General features: G+C 45.3%; 1 protein-coding gene across 1 annotated transcript in view; it reads right to left on the bottom strand.

Annotated features, from left to right (window-relative positions):
* Nucleotides 1-1,459: 1,459 nt before the first annotated feature.
* LOC117748665 (glutamate receptor ionotropic, NMDA 2C-like) overlaps nucleotides 1,460-15,139 on the bottom strand; it is a 31,350-nt gene continuing 17,670 nt past the window's right edge. Inside the window, exons 8-15 of the mRNA XM_034558638.1 lie at nucleotides 13,396-13,564; nucleotides 11,832-11,985; nucleotides 11,257-11,382; nucleotides 9,644-9,873; nucleotides 6,508-6,668; nucleotides 5,810-5,997; nucleotides 4,743-4,975; nucleotides 1,460-3,577 (exon numbers count right to left, since the gene is read on the bottom strand). Of these exons, the coding sequence (XP_034414529.1) occupies nucleotides 2,036-3,577; nucleotides 4,743-4,975; nucleotides 5,810-5,997; nucleotides 6,508-6,668; nucleotides 9,644-9,873; nucleotides 11,257-11,382; nucleotides 11,832-11,985; nucleotides 13,396-13,564 (2,803 nt within the window). The 3' untranslated portion in view covers nucleotides 1,460-2,035. The remainder of the gene's footprint in view (nucleotides 3,578-4,742; nucleotides 4,976-5,809; nucleotides 5,998-6,507; nucleotides 6,669-9,643; nucleotides 9,874-11,256; nucleotides 11,383-11,831; nucleotides 11,986-13,395; nucleotides 13,565-15,139) is intronic.

Here is a 15,139-nt window from a genome sequence, read left to right as displayed (position 1 = left end):
GAAAAGAAAAGCTCATTTTAAGATAAGTTGACCAGACGCCCCGATTTGTGAGTGATTGTTTCAAGCCGGTTGCAAATATCTGTAAAACACTCAAATGTCCCAGATTTGAACCACAATTGGAATAAAGAACTGTATAATTGTGTTCAGCGCTTGCATTGACATTTATCCCGTTCTGTCCCACTGATTATAACCTAAAACAAAATATAAACAAAAGTAAAAAATAATGCATAGTGCACCTGAATTTGTCTGTATGCGTGTCAATCAATCAATGGTTCGTAGGCACTTGAGTCTCTTTCTTACAGAACCTGCTAAATTGGTCTTTTCTGAAGACTCCTTCCTTTTATAAAGTACGTTTTCTGTCGCGCATTGGTGGAGATATTGATTTAAAACATCCTGTTGAGACGGTTCAGATAGCAATAAACAAAAGTTGGCAGTGAATGTGTCACAGTCGGTCATCTAGGAGGCAGCCTGCACTTAGTTTTAAAAGGTATCCGACAACCAATAAATATGTAATCGTTACGCTAAGCTAAGCTACCCGGCTAACAAGCCGGATGTAGCTTCACAATTGCCACACAGACTTGACAGTGGTACCAATTTTCTAGTAAATACATGTAAATCACAAAATGTCAAGCTATTCCTTGTAACACTTCTCAATTGAAATACAATTTCTCTCTCCAAAGTAGGCGTAGATCCAAAAAAAAGAGGCTCTACAAAGAAGAGGCACACATGCACGTTCATCCAAAAGGCCCTTTAATTGATCTAAGTGATTAAATACAGGGTGAGGAAGCCAGGTAATATATAGATACTAGAATATCTTTCAATTACCTCATTTCAATTTGATCATTCAGGAGTTAAAGGGGATGGGGAAAACAGGGACGATGAGGGAATATAAAAGAGTGGAAATGAGAAAGTGATGAACATCTTAATATAAGCCAACTGATAGTTAATACAGTAATAACAAATATTTAAGTAAATCGGCAACAGCTTTACAAAAAGAAAAATGTGCTAGAAGTGTGATTAGAAAATCCAAAGAGTGACTATAAACTTTTGTCATATGTAGAATACATGAATATGACACTAACCATCCTCAAATAACACATTTTCTTTATATCAATATAGTATTAAGATGCAGAATTGACTTATTGTGAGGCCCTGTGTGATGTTGTGCTGTACTGCAGCCTCAAACTGAGACCCAGTGAGGAAGAAAAATCCATGTTTAAGACACCTAGTGCTGCTCAGTGCTGTCCCAATACTTTCATCGTTTTGCAGATTGTGTTCATATGGACTGCTTTCACAAAGTCTCTGCTCCCTCTTGTTAATCACTAAATGACGACTTGAAGGGTTTAGCTCCAAAATACTATACATATTTAAAGACGTTACCTGAAATGCATTAACAGATGTCTCCAAATAATAATTTTATTCTAGAAAACTGCTGCTCTTCTGTGTCTGGAGTCAAAAATGTGTGTGTTTTTTTTTATTATTGAACGTCTTATTTTGGAATTAAACTCTTCAAATGTACGTCTTCGCATAATCTTGCTACAGTGGCTGCTTGTATTTGGTGGCTTTATTTAAAGAGACAATCTCGTATTCCTTCGGCATTTTCTCCCCAGCTGTAAACAGTTCATCTACTCGACGATACCCAAGACTGACTCCTAACCATCCACAATAAAAATATACACAACACACACACACAGCAGGAAAACTGGTTATAGTTTAACCATGCACCGACACCGTGGACTGTTGTAAATCTTAGTGCACATGAAAGCACAGGAAACACACAAGCGTCGTAGGAAAGTAGCAGGTGAGTAAAACCTGCCGACCCCAGCATTCCCGCACCTTTCTCGAGGATAAATTGGTAACAGTGCTTCTATTCTTTACCATACAAGGTCACATAGAAAATCAACACTTATTTCAAGTTATAACTTCTCTCCCTCTTGAATCAAAACCACTTCCCTATCCATAGCGGTCCTTTTTAAGAGTCTTCGCCTCCGTTACTCCACAATATCCTTCTTTTTAGGTCCTTTTTGAACTCCCATCAAACCTCAGACTCCAGACTGGACACCCGTCGCCAGGGACGCAGTACGCAGGGGCTCCCGGCAGGCTGGCCCCCTGCCCCCTGACCCGCCAGCGCCTCTGATCCAGTCTGGGAACCCTGATAGACCCCGTAGCCCCCATACACACTGTCCTGGTAGAGCAGAGCCCGCTGGCTTCCGCATCTCCCGCCACCACAAGCCAGCAGCTGGCACACCGGGCCGGGGCTGGGGTGTCTGCTGGAGGCCTGGCTGTGGTGCTGCAGGTCTAGGGGGCCGTGGTAGAGGGGTAGTCCAGGGTACGAGTTCAGGTAGTGGGCGTACTGTCTGCTGAGCAAGCTGGTGGCTCTGCGTACCACCCCCCGCCCTAACCCAGTCCCATTTCGCACTGCTTCTCCGTACGTGGGTAGATGGGTGGAGTGGGAGTAGCGCAGCTTCTGGCCCTTGCGCCCAGTGGGCCTCCTCTGGTCCTTCCTTATGTGGAGGTAGGCCTGGTTCCGAGGGAGGCACAGGTTGTTTCGAAGCTGGGCCGGGTTGTAGGCCTTTGCAGGTGTGTTTGGTGTAAGAATGCACGGGAACACGTCTGGCAGGGTGGTCGGGGAATGGCTGGACAGGGATGACTGGGATTCGTCCAGCTGGCGCATCTGCTCGCCGCCCCAAGTCGCTTTGAGGAAAGAGGGGCGGCGTTGCCTGCGTCTTCCTCTCAGCATCATATCCTCTGGGGGCCAGGAGCTGTAGTTCTCTACCCGAGGACACTTCCCATCCCCTGAGTAGACGCTGTCAATGCTGGGGGCGGAGATGTGGTTCTCTTGGAGGTGGTTGGCTTTGAGCTCACTCAGATAGACGGGACTTTTGTCATTCTTTTCCTGGTCCCTGTGTTTTCTCCTCTCAAAATCCCCGTCCTCACACTGGAAACTCTTGGACCTCCTTTTCCGTCGCGAGAAGCCTTGGACGTGATGGTTTTGAGACGAGGAGATCGGCTGAGAGGCGTAGATGTCCGGTAGTTGGAGATCCGTGTAGGGTATGTAGGGCGAGTGTGGATGGGTGTCGATGTACAGTCTCCCCGTCGTCTGGTAGTGGTGCAGGTGCTGATGAGGAAGCGGCTCACCCACGGCCAGATGGGGGCTGCTGAGGCTGGACACAGGAAGTGGCCGGTCGTACAGACATGAAGTAGAGCGAGTCGGGAGCGTGTAGCGCAGTGGCGTGGGCCTGGTCACACCCCTCTGCTGTTTCAGAGAGGAAACAGCGGTCATAGGTGAAGTTAGGGAGCAGTGGTTCTCCGTAATATAAGCAAATCCTCCTGGCACGGCCTCCGTGGAGATTTGTGGAATACGAACGGGCAAGCTGCCGCCATGACGACTCAAATGCTTTATGGTCTTGGTGGCGTTGTCCAGAGAGGTCTCGACATTGGCGGTGGAGACCAGGTCCTTGGCAGTGCGGAGCATCTTCAGCATGTTCGCTTGAGCGTAGTTGGAGGTCAGGTCCGGTTTGGCGAAACCGGACGAACGCCCATGATCCTCCACTCCGTTGAAACAACTGTAAATACCCTGAGAGATTAAAGAGGATGAGGAAGATAGAGAAAGTATGAGGAGAGGAGAAAAGATCATCGGTAAGTTAAATTAATGGGTAGGTACAAACTGTTTAACCTTGAATCAACCGAGCAGACCTGAAGGGACAATTTCACAGAAAGAATTTCAAACAATTTGTGCATCTCAAAGTGATGTTCCACCCTAACTAATAAAAAAAAAAAAACCACTGGCAGTTAAATAAAAAACTGATTTCATTAATATCTTATTTTATCACTGAGGCAAGACTTAGTCACAAATTCATTATGCATTCTCCCGGGACTCAAAGAAAAACAGTTTAAGCTGAGAGGATTGCCCCAATAAACGGACACCACACACACACACACACACACACACACTTAAAGTCCCCTGCAGAACAAACCGTCTCTAACTGCATGGACAAACACCGAGCCAAATCCCATGACTGCTCTCCGCTTACAGTTGACTGGGAGATGCTGAAAGAGCCAAATTTAATTTGGCCCTTGGGGCCGCCCCGTACGGATTAATGATCAGATAGTCATTTAGCCGCTAATCTGATAAAACCCCGATCCAGGCACAATGGTGTAATTACACGGCAGAGGAGCAGAGGAGGCTGGTGTCCGTAGACATTTCTCTGGCTGCAACTTCCGCCAGAGCTTTCTGCCTCAGTAACCACGTTCCCAAACAATGGCGTCAATTACTACTGATTTAGGCTAATTGCAAATGAACATTATTAAGCATTCAAAGTTAAATGTGAACACACAAAATTAGTGTTGCTTTTCCTTCCTTTTATCTCTGCCCTCCCTTCTCGTTCTAAATAACAATGCAGTGCCATTTGAGCTAATATTTTAACAAGGCCCTCTAATGACGCCATGTAATTACATGCAAATACACATCCATTTGAGCTTAATTGTCATGACGTAAAAGCCCCTTCATGTAAAACAGCATATTGCACAGTAAAAAGCAACCAACCAACCACTTTGAGTCAAAATAATCAACCAGCCAATCTTTCAATCACTCAAGGGAGCTGTTACTCTACTACTCCCATTACAGCCAGACGATCAGCCACTTAAATAAATAATCAGCGTGAAAATCAGTGAAGCAATTTCTCAACCCGACTCCAATAAACCAAAAACAACTAATCAATCAAATCATTTGCAAATCTCACCCTGCTAATGGCCAACAGGTAGTCATGTTTCTGAGACTTGTGGAGGGAGTGTCGTAGTTTCCAGTACAGCAGGTGTTCCCAGGCGAAGACCAGCAGGCTGAGGCCCATAGCCACGAGCAGCATGTAGAAGACGCCCGCCATGTTGTCGATGTCCAGCTTGCTGCTCATCACTTCGTTCTTCTCGTTCTGGCAGATGCCCGACAACCACACCGTCTCCAAGCGCTGGGTGTCGCCTGGAGGGACGGGAGGTTGATGGGAGGAGAGGGGGAAGACAGAGAGAGTATGAGATGACTTGACGGAGGGAGAAAGGATAACTTACGATAACCTGAAGATAATTATCTCGGCTCTATTGTCTTGGATGTACAAGACGTCTATACTTGTATGTTTTTGCCCTGCACTCCCCCCGTATTAGATTTTAAATGAAATAGTGATTATGATCATGCATTACGTTATGATATTTGGAGGCAAGGTCTCTGCATTGACTGAAGTCTATGATGTAGAGTGCTTAACCTCTTCATAAGCCATTATTGCCACATAAGCTACTCCTCCAGGCCTCCGACCAGGTGGCCACCTATTGAGCTCTGCTCTCCCAAGTGGCCTCCAGGGAGTATTTTATCTCTCACTTGGCGTATGTTGACCATAAACACGCTATTTCCTATTTTATCAAGCTCAAAGTGAGTGTGTGAGGTGCTCTTAAGCTGTCAGAGGAGGGAGGATATGAATTCCACACCGGCGGCTGTCATGGTGAGTGTGTGTGTGTGTGTGTGTGTGTGTGTGTACAGGTAGGACGGTTATATGTGTGTGTGTATTGGAGATAATCATATCCCTAACACTCCCTGCTGTTCTGCAGGATATTAACTCTTCCCTGTAAGCCCACTTTCCCGCTGACACAGCAAACACTGAACTGGACCAACGCCAGTGCCACGGCTCACACACACACACACACACACACACACACACACACACACACACACACAGAGTGCCAGTCAAGACGGGATTAAACACAAGCAGATAAAAACACGAGGCCGGTGTACAGTATTATAGATATCCTGTAAGGTTTGCATCACCGTCTCCGAGGAACTGCAGCAGCGCCAGGTCAATAAGCCGTTTCCAGCGGGAGTCCTTCTGCAGAGCGATGCCGTACCCTGTGGTGGCGAACACTTTCCCGCTGCCGATGGTCACCAGCTTGCAGCCCTCGTCCTTTCCGGCCATGTAGTTCAAAACAGCAGCGTCGTATATGAAGGCGTCCAGCTTCCTGCAAGTAAATGGATTGTTTGGTTTTTTTTCGTCTGAGGGAACGTCTCGCTCTTAGAAAAGTTCTCACACACGTCAGAATTGTATTTACATCCCTCTGTCTTAAAGGATCCGGCAGTAGCAGTGGTCGTGCATGCAGCCCATTAAATACAAATGGTTTATACCATAAACATGCAGGCTGCTGTAACTCTACGTTCATTTGAGACACAGTCAGCAGAGACGGCGGGCCAAAATTAGCTATTTAGTACTAAACATAAAGAAAGATGTTCTCAGTGAAGATTTAAAAGTAAGCTGCAGCAGACGTTATTCTTTTCATCTAAAAATACACTCAAATTGGCCTATAAATCACAAATAGTTGCTACATCACAAAGAGCGTCAAATCTCTGCTGTGTCACCGAACATCCTGATGATTATTGCCGTGGCGTCTGGCGTCTTCACAGGCAGCAGGAGCAGTTCAACATAACCTCTCATCTAATTCTGTAACACAGTTAAAAAGTTCGTGGAACTGTACCCGGTTTTGAGGCTTTCTAGAGCTTCTTCCACCCCCTTCTGGTTGTATTTCATCATGTGCATGTGCATGTCGGGGTAGTTGCTGCGGATATTCCTCTCCGTGCTCCCGTTTGGGACCGTCCCAAAGCGAAAAGGAGGGTAATGCTCATGCGGTTTCTGGAACTGTAAGGAGACACAAGATGAGAGGAAAGGGAAGGGGAGAGAATATGTGACAGATGAGGAGAGGGAGACAAGAGAATAGAAGGGGGTAAGAGGAGAAGAAGTTTGGCATGGAGAAGGGAGGGGGGGAGAGAGAGAGAAGGGAGTAAGGATAAAATGGAAGGAGAGGAGAGAGACTGAAGGGAGCGAGGGCAGAATAGGGGATGATGGTAGGGAGGAGGAGACGACAGACAGACAGAAGAAGGCACACAAATGAATTGATGAAAGAGACGAAGAGGAGGGCAAAAAAAGAAAGAGAAAATGAGAAAGGGAAAAAAGTAGAAGAAGGTAAAGATGTGAGTGGGAAGAAAAGGGGGAACGAGGAAGGAGTGGGGGGGGCAGGAAGAAAGGATATGAAGTAGAGAACAAAAATCAAATGGAAGGAAAAGAGAGGATAGTGAGAAGGAAGGAAAGAAGATAGAGAATGAGAAAAGAGGAGAGGAAATGGGAGGAAAGGAGTAAGAGGAGAGGAAAGGAAAAGAAATAGGTGAGAGGAGAGTAGAAAAGGGGAAAGGAGAGGAAAGAACAGAAGAGAGGAGATAAGATGGGAGGAAAGGGAAGTAAACAAGGGGTAGAGGAAAGGAAAGAAGAGAAAAGAGGAGAAGGAAAGGAAGGAAAGAGAGGGGAGGAGAGGAGAACACAGAGGAAGAAAGGAAAGAGGAGTTAAGAGGACATGAAAAGGAGAAAGTAAAAGGTACAGAAAGGAGAAAAGCAAACAGAAGAGCAAAAAGGGAACCAGGGTGAATAAATGTGGTGGAGAGGAGTAAAGAGGACGAGGGACTACTCAGTTAAATGAAATCCATGTTAGAGTCATTCCATTTGTTTGTTTTTTTCAGACTGATTTAATCAGCAGCCAAACTCAAAGCCGTTTGAATGGACAGGACACCATTCAGCTCGCCTCCCATTTGAGTAAACCTGACTTCAGTCAGCACGCATCAACTTTAAATCATATTGCTGCCCGCAGACGATCCCAACAAAGTTCAATTTGTCCCCCGATCGAAGTTCGCATTTTGCGGGCCGACGCGTCAACGCATGGACGAGGCAGAAAAGCGTCTCTTAGAGCTCAACCGGACTGTAAACAGGAAAGATCCATTCATCTCGGTTACAGCGTTGACCTTTTGGAGCCGAGCGATAAATGGATGGGCCAATCCCAACGCGCGTGGGTGAGCGTATGTGTGTGTTAATGCGATCGCTCTGCACGCTGCAACTGCAAGGCCTTCAGTTGAGATGCTACAACTCCATTTTTTATTTTTTTTGTAAAGCAAGCGTCACCGAGCGTCTAGTTTTATACAAAACTCGCGTTTCTAGTCGCCGTGCTGGTTCTTTCCGTACTGCCGCCAAAAGACATCCTTCCCCAAAAGCAACTTCAATTTAAGTGATGAAAGATTCAGTCTAAAGATTCGGTCCTCGCTGTGCACAAAATATGCCTTTTTAAGTGTCGTTGAAGTTAGACAAATTAATCTTTCTTTTTGTAGCTACTCACTATGCGTTACTGTCATAGCTGTCACGGCTCGACAAGTGAACACAGGCAGGAGACAGAATTCACGACTAAAAGGGTTTTTAATCACGTGGATGCGTTTACCACCTGTTCTTACTTGTGACACATTTATTTCCGTTTGCCTTGCGATGCACATTTTATGCCATATTTAGCGCGCTTTGCTAAATATGAATCTAGAACATCAAATGTGTATCCAGTCCGCGGCTGAAAATAGTCCCAAACAAATGCACATTTTATGCCTGTTTGAGGGAAAAGAAGAAGGTAACACTTTGATAATAACTTCCAACAAGCTTTATGTAAAGTATTATGCAATTTGGTGCTACTTATAGGAACAAATAGAGAGATCGATTGACACTCTCCACATATTGATTGCTTGTGTTTATGAACAAAATCAAGATGGACATTCAACAATACCGATGTTAATGTGCCGGGGTTAGCTCTTCAGCTAATTATTTTTTTCAACCGCATTTGTAATCGGGTCTGATTATTATCCTCGGGTCTATTCAGATTAGGGTCTCTCTTTAAAAAATAAAATAATCATGCTAGTCAGGTTTTGTTTTTTTCCGGTTTTCAAGTGTTTTGCTTTGGATCAGGACCCCGTCAAGGTCGTTTATTGACAATAAGAAAAATATAGTTTTGCACTTTAAATCTGCGAGATATGAACCCGGCCGGCCTACGACCCAAACCCAGGAGATCTCAGAATCAAGGGGCAGCTAAGGTTGTGTTGTGCAGGGTAATTTATATTAGTCCCTAATGCTGTGGGACATAATGCATCTGCATAAAGTTATTATGGTCAGCTAACACAACCATAGATCACTGAGGTGGCACTGCGGATCCCTGCCGGGGAGTTGTTGGTCGCCTTCTGTGAAGAAGGATACGCTTCCTCCTCTGAAGCCCCGATTCCAGGTTTAGTGTGTGTGTGTTTGTGTGTGTGTGTGTGTGTGTGTGTCACACATTTAAGTGGTAGAGAAAGTCTGCGGGTGTTGTTTTTCCTCTGTGCCTCTTGTTTTTAAATCGTTTGACATTTTTGAACAGTGTGAGCTTGAAGAGAGATGGAGATGGCACAAGGGGGAATATCGATAGACAGACCGAAATACTGACGAGCTGACACTGGGACTAGTGGAGACCCAGACGAGTCTACACTGGGACGAGTGGAGAATCAGACGCCATCTGTATTGACAGAAGGCAGTAATTGATTAGCCATTCATGCCACTGGACTCCCCACTGATAGGAAAAGGACAGAGCACTTGAGTCTTTTGTGTCTCTTCCGTTCATGCTCTATTAGCGGATGAACAGAGAAAAGAAGAGATGGATTTAAACACGACGCCGTGGTTTGCTCCATGTCTTTACAGCTCCGCAAAGACAGCCGGCTTTCTGTGTGTCTGCGTGGACTTTCACTTTCCTCACAATCACCCTCGTGTTGTTTTAGTCAGTCTCTTACCTTCTTGTCGGAGAGCCCGGACACCGTGTCGATGTACTGCTCCTGGATCATGAAGGCGGCCAGGTTGGCAGTGTAAGAGGCCAGGAAGATGACAGCGAAGAAGGCCCAGACCAGGACCATGATCTTACTGGTGGTTCCTTTGGGGTTTTCAATGGGGACAGAGTTGTTGAAGACGATGCCCCACAGCAGCCACACGGACTTCCCGATGGTGAACGTTGGACCACCAGGAGCTGAGGAAACAGAGGGACGAGGGTGTCGGACTCACAGTTTATGGGTAAACATGGCGTTGTATTCAATGTGGAGACGTTTTTAGCCCACAGTGAGAAAAGAAGGGATTTCTTAACATAACTGGCTTCAAGAATCCTGGTCTAGTGGTATCCAGACATGCAGATAGTTTTATTCGCCCCGGTTTTGGGATCGCTACGATTTTAAACGTCCAACACGAATACAAAGCAGGTGGATTCAGAAATTTCCTTTAAAAAAAAAAAAAAAAATTTCATTCAGTTTTCATTTGTCATTCTTTACCCACATTGTCAGTGCCTTTTACAACCTCCAGGTCTTAAAGTTGTGTGTGTCAAAAACCAAGATAGACTGCACAAATGTCAGAACTCAAGGCTTCAAAATGGCCGTCCACAAACCAGTGGGTGACGTCCAGTGAATACTTTCAAAACTAGTACAAATTGTAGGAATAAAAAGTGTGTTCTTATTTAACAAAGCTATGGTTAAGGGTTGGTTGGAAACCCGCGTCGACTGTCTGTATGAAACCAGAAGTCAAAATCTGACTGAATGAGATGTTCTGTTGAACCATCGGCTCTGAAACGGTATAATAATATTATTACTATATTACTTACATCCCAGCTACTAGTGGTCTTTGTCAATCAAATGTAAATATATGTTAAATTATTAGCTTTACATTTTGACTATTTTTTCCATAGAAAAGCTATCTTCAAGTTAATCAGAAAATATGTCGATTTTAATTTGGTGGAACAAACTTTTAAGTCTAAGTTGACAATCTGTTGATTTTTTTTACTTTAAGTCATATTTGTTTCTCCATGTTCTCGCATCATGCAAACCCCCCCCCCCCCCCCCCCCCCAAAAAAAAAAACACGTCTACAGTTCATCATGCAAGTACTCATGAGCCATCTCGAGCCCTTCTGCAAACTTCCAAACAACGGGACAATTTCGCAGCCTTAAGCCCCCCGTTTCCATCGCTCTCTGCCACCGTTGGTCCTGTGCGGCGACGGAGGGCGCCCGCCTTCATCAATCACACTTCGATTAGCACGGCGGCGGCGAATGCTAATTGAAAGCAGGGAAAATGACCTTTCGGACCCGGGGGACGAGGCACGCCCTGTCAGCGCTGCGTCGTGGGATTGATTAGCCCTCTCGCCAAGAAAATCCTGTTCGGGAACTCTTAACGTTGCAGGACGTGCAGCACGCAGGCTTTGTAAACGGCAAATAAAATAAGAAAAAATATGATATACTTGGGGAAACCGTGGGATCGATATGGACTTTACTCGTTTGGTTACCTGTGTAGTAATCATGCACTCCTCTATCCCCTATACTGTACTCAGGAGAAACACATTCTGACAGTAAAAGTGAGGTTTAAAACTTACTTTTGGCGCTGACCAGACTGCGGTTGTAGCCGACTGGACTGAGGTATTCGAAGACAAAAACCGTAATCGCCACCACGGTCAGGCACATCACAAACATCATAACCCAAACTGCTGGGCTGTAGGGCTCTAGAGGAGGAGGAGGAGAAGAAGGAGGAGGAGAGAAGGAACAAACATGAAGGATTAAAGTAAGTCTCTTTTCTCTACTTCCTTCTTCTAAACCTCCGCCTGTGATGGGGGTCACCATGTGTGGCAGGGGGATAGCAAGATGAGAAAATGAGAAAACAGAAAATACACTGTGCAGGACTTTGTACAGAATTTTGTTTGGAAAAAGGGATTTAGGTGTGTGTGTGTGTGCGCTACGTAAGGCGATTTTAGTTGTAGGCTTCAGTTATCAGCAGGTTTTCAGCAGGAGTTCTGTCCGCAGAGACAGAACTCGTTAAAAAATGGGCCATCTCGGGAGAGAGGGAGAAAAGAAGATGGCGGCCACATTGTCCATCGAACTCCGGGACAACGAATGTTAACGACCGGTTTGAAGTGACGAATGGACCCAGAAGGATTCTGTTTTTACTCCTCACCGAGAAAGGCGGACGGGGAAACGGTCCCGTTGCTTCGGGCAACCATGACGCTGATGCCCGTCTCAACGAACGGCACGGAGAAGTCGATGATTTCCGAACGCTCCTCGTTGATAGTGAGAGAGCCGATGGCCATGTCGGCTCGTCTGTACACGACCTGAGAGAGAGAGAAAAAGAAAAAAGTACTGGAGAGAATCCTCGACGGCGGTCAGTGGTGTAGAAACATGATTTTCCTGGATTTATGAACTATTTTGTGACTGTGTATTTCTAGGGGGGGAAAAAAGGACCAAATGAGTATATTTTATCACAACTTCCAAATTCTGAATTTCATGAGCAATCCTTTTCCCAACACAATGCAGGAAACACTCTGTGCTCTACATGGCTACGAATACATGGCAGCTAGTGCACGGCTCTAACGACGGCCGCTGCGGAGATGTGAAAAATATCTGTCTTCACATCCGAGCAACCAGAGAGTGAGAGCATGCCGATCTCGGGAGTGCTCACTCCCAAGCTTGCTTTTCTGAAAAGCAGAGAATTCTGCAGAGAGAAATATGTTTTTGTCAATGTAGCACACACACACACACACACACACGCACACACACACACACACACCCACAGCGAAGCGCCTGCAGGCACAGAAACACAAGCAAGAAGGCTCTCCGGAGGAACACCTGTTCGGGGCGTTTCACTTTCAGATTCGGCCGTGTTTGATGTGGTTGGTGTGTGTGGGAGAAAAGTACGCGTTCGCTCCATGTGTGTGTGTGTGTGTGTGTGTGTGTGTGTGCGCATGGCCTCACGCCACTGACCTAAATAAAAACCCATCAAAGAAAATCTCTAGGCCATGCAATGCTAGTGTCACTGTGCTTCATTACTGCCATCCTCAAAACTGAACTACAATGCATACCACGCGGTACAAATAACTTCCTGTTTTCCAATTAAAACATGAGACGGGCTGAGGAAATATGACTGTTATTGGATTGAAACCTTGTATCATCAAAACTTCGAGTCTTCAGGAACCCAAACTGGAAAAAAAAAAGTCTTCTTTAATCTTCATAACACAGCGCATTTTAGCCAACTACAAAAGAAGAATAACGTTGTTTCATGTCTGTGTCTGCAAACCATTTGCTCACATATTTGTGATAATATGTCAGCGTTGTCTTTACAGTTACAATAATTTTTTTAAGTTATGTCTTTTGTCGAGTAATTTTTGCTACATAATGCAGGTATCTTTTAAAAAGGTATTATTTATTCTTTAAACATATATATATATATTTATTTTATGGGATTATTTTACTTAAACACCTGAACGGATAAATAAAAAGTATTTACCAGCAGTGTTCTTAAAACTATGGGTCAGCATGTACTGATGTTTCTTGGCGAAACGCTTTACATAATACTTACCTCTAATGTAATTAGGGCACATCATAGCCCGCAGCTACGTTCATGTGGATAAACATTTTTAAAAAAACACCTTGCTTTAATAATTGTCTGTGGATGGCCACCAGGCAACCAATCCAGCTGCACCAGCTGCTGCTTTCAGGGACTTATCCTTCTTTAAATAACTCACCTCCCCAATCATGCCGTTCCAAGTCCCGCGGACCAGCTTGCCGTGTTTCCCGTTGGTGACCAGGTAGAGGTCATAGGAGAACTTGATGGTGCGGGACAGTTTCTTCAGGATGTCTATGCAGAAGCCTTTGCAGCACAGTTTGGTGTAGGACTCCAGGTGGCCCATCGTGCTGTCGTAAGGGGGTGAGAAAAAGCAGAGTCACACAAACAGGTTTTCTGTGATGGTAAAAAACGTCGGGAAAAATCTTTAGCTCAGACTAAAGCTGTTGTTTCAGAGAGTGGGTGCTAAATAGTCGTTGGCTCTCATTCTGACAGCGACCATTATGTACAACAGTGATGTGAAGGGCAGGAGATGGCCGGTTCATTAGCCAAAATCAATTCTTTTTAACAAGTTGTCGATGGAGACGGAGGAGACGCCAAAACACAGACACACACACACACACAGACACAGTGGGACAGAGCCCACAGTGGATGGTTAAGTGACTGTGATGGCCTCTAATCAAAGGTCATTAAGGTGTGTAGCGTGTGAGAGATACTCACTTCCACTCTGTGGCCTCGCTACTTAATGAGGTGTGGAAGAAAAGAACAGAAGTACAGGAAATGGTGAAAAAAAATAACATGATAAACATTATTAAAGACACAGTGATAGCAACAGTGGATAAAGTTAAAAGCACAGACAGATTAGAAAGGATAAAGTTAAACTTCCTGAAAAAGAGCTGCCAGTGTGGAGGCTTACAATCTGTGTGTGTGTGTGCAATTGAGATAACCTCAGCATGCCAATGAGTCGGCATAAGAGCATGTGAGTGAATAAATGAGGCAGACATTGAGTGAAATTGAGTCAAGCGAGCAATTAACATTCAGGTTGATTATATTCAACGGCGTAAGAGTTCATTTCAGACGCATTTTAAGTGTTTTTGAAAGGCTCGCTTCTTTCACAGGAGTCAATAGCTCTGATAAACGCCGCGTTAATTAATTGCAGCAGGAGCTGGCCACCTGTCGTCATTATACACACTCCACTAACAATACACACACACACACAAGCCTAAAATGGGCCGTTTTACTCCGTCACACAAACACACACACACACACACACACACATGCACACATGCAAGCACGCATGTAGCTCAGTGTCCTCGGAGGATTAGCATCAGTTGTGTTGTGCGTTGTGTGTACTTCGCAAAACTAGCGCAGTGTCGAGCGAAGAAGCGCCGTGAGGGAGTTCAACCAGAGGGAGGGGGAGGGGGACTCCGGTGAACGGCAGACAGGAAACACACCGGCGAACAACCAGTACGCGGGCCTAACAGGGCGGCGGCGGCGGCAGCTTCGGTTTGCAGAGAAAAAAAGGAGGGCGAGAGCAAAAGAGGACAGATGGAGGAGTAGGAAGAGCAGGAGGAGGAGGAGGAGGATAATTGAAACTGTGATCATGTACGATTGATGAGGGAAACGGTCGACTGTCACGCCGAATTCCTGTCGCCACAAAGATAACGTTGAAAAAGATACGAATGATTTACGATAATGAGACCTGAGGGGCCCGTTAAAAAGAGTCCCAGGACAGGAAGTTATTGTGGAGTTCAAAGTGGAGAATTGTGGTTTCACTTTCCATTATCCACCCTCACAGTTGATTTAAGCCTGTTACGTGTTTTAGTACCCAGACCCTAACCACAACCCTAGCCACTACACAACACACTACGCCACTAACTGAGGGTCTTTAAAGTAGGTCTTCTGAGTGGCGTTCCTGCTCCTTA

This window comes from Cyclopterus lumpus, chromosome 19, assembly GCF_009769545.1.
Source record: "Cyclopterus lumpus isolate fCycLum1 chromosome 19, fCycLum1.pri, whole genome shotgun sequence".
Lineage (NCBI taxonomy): Eukaryota > Metazoa > Chordata > Actinopteri > Perciformes > Cyclopteridae > Cyclopterus > Cyclopterus lumpus.
The sequence above is the reverse complement of the archived record's forward strand: the minus strand, read 5'-3'. Positions and strand labels throughout refer to the sequence as shown.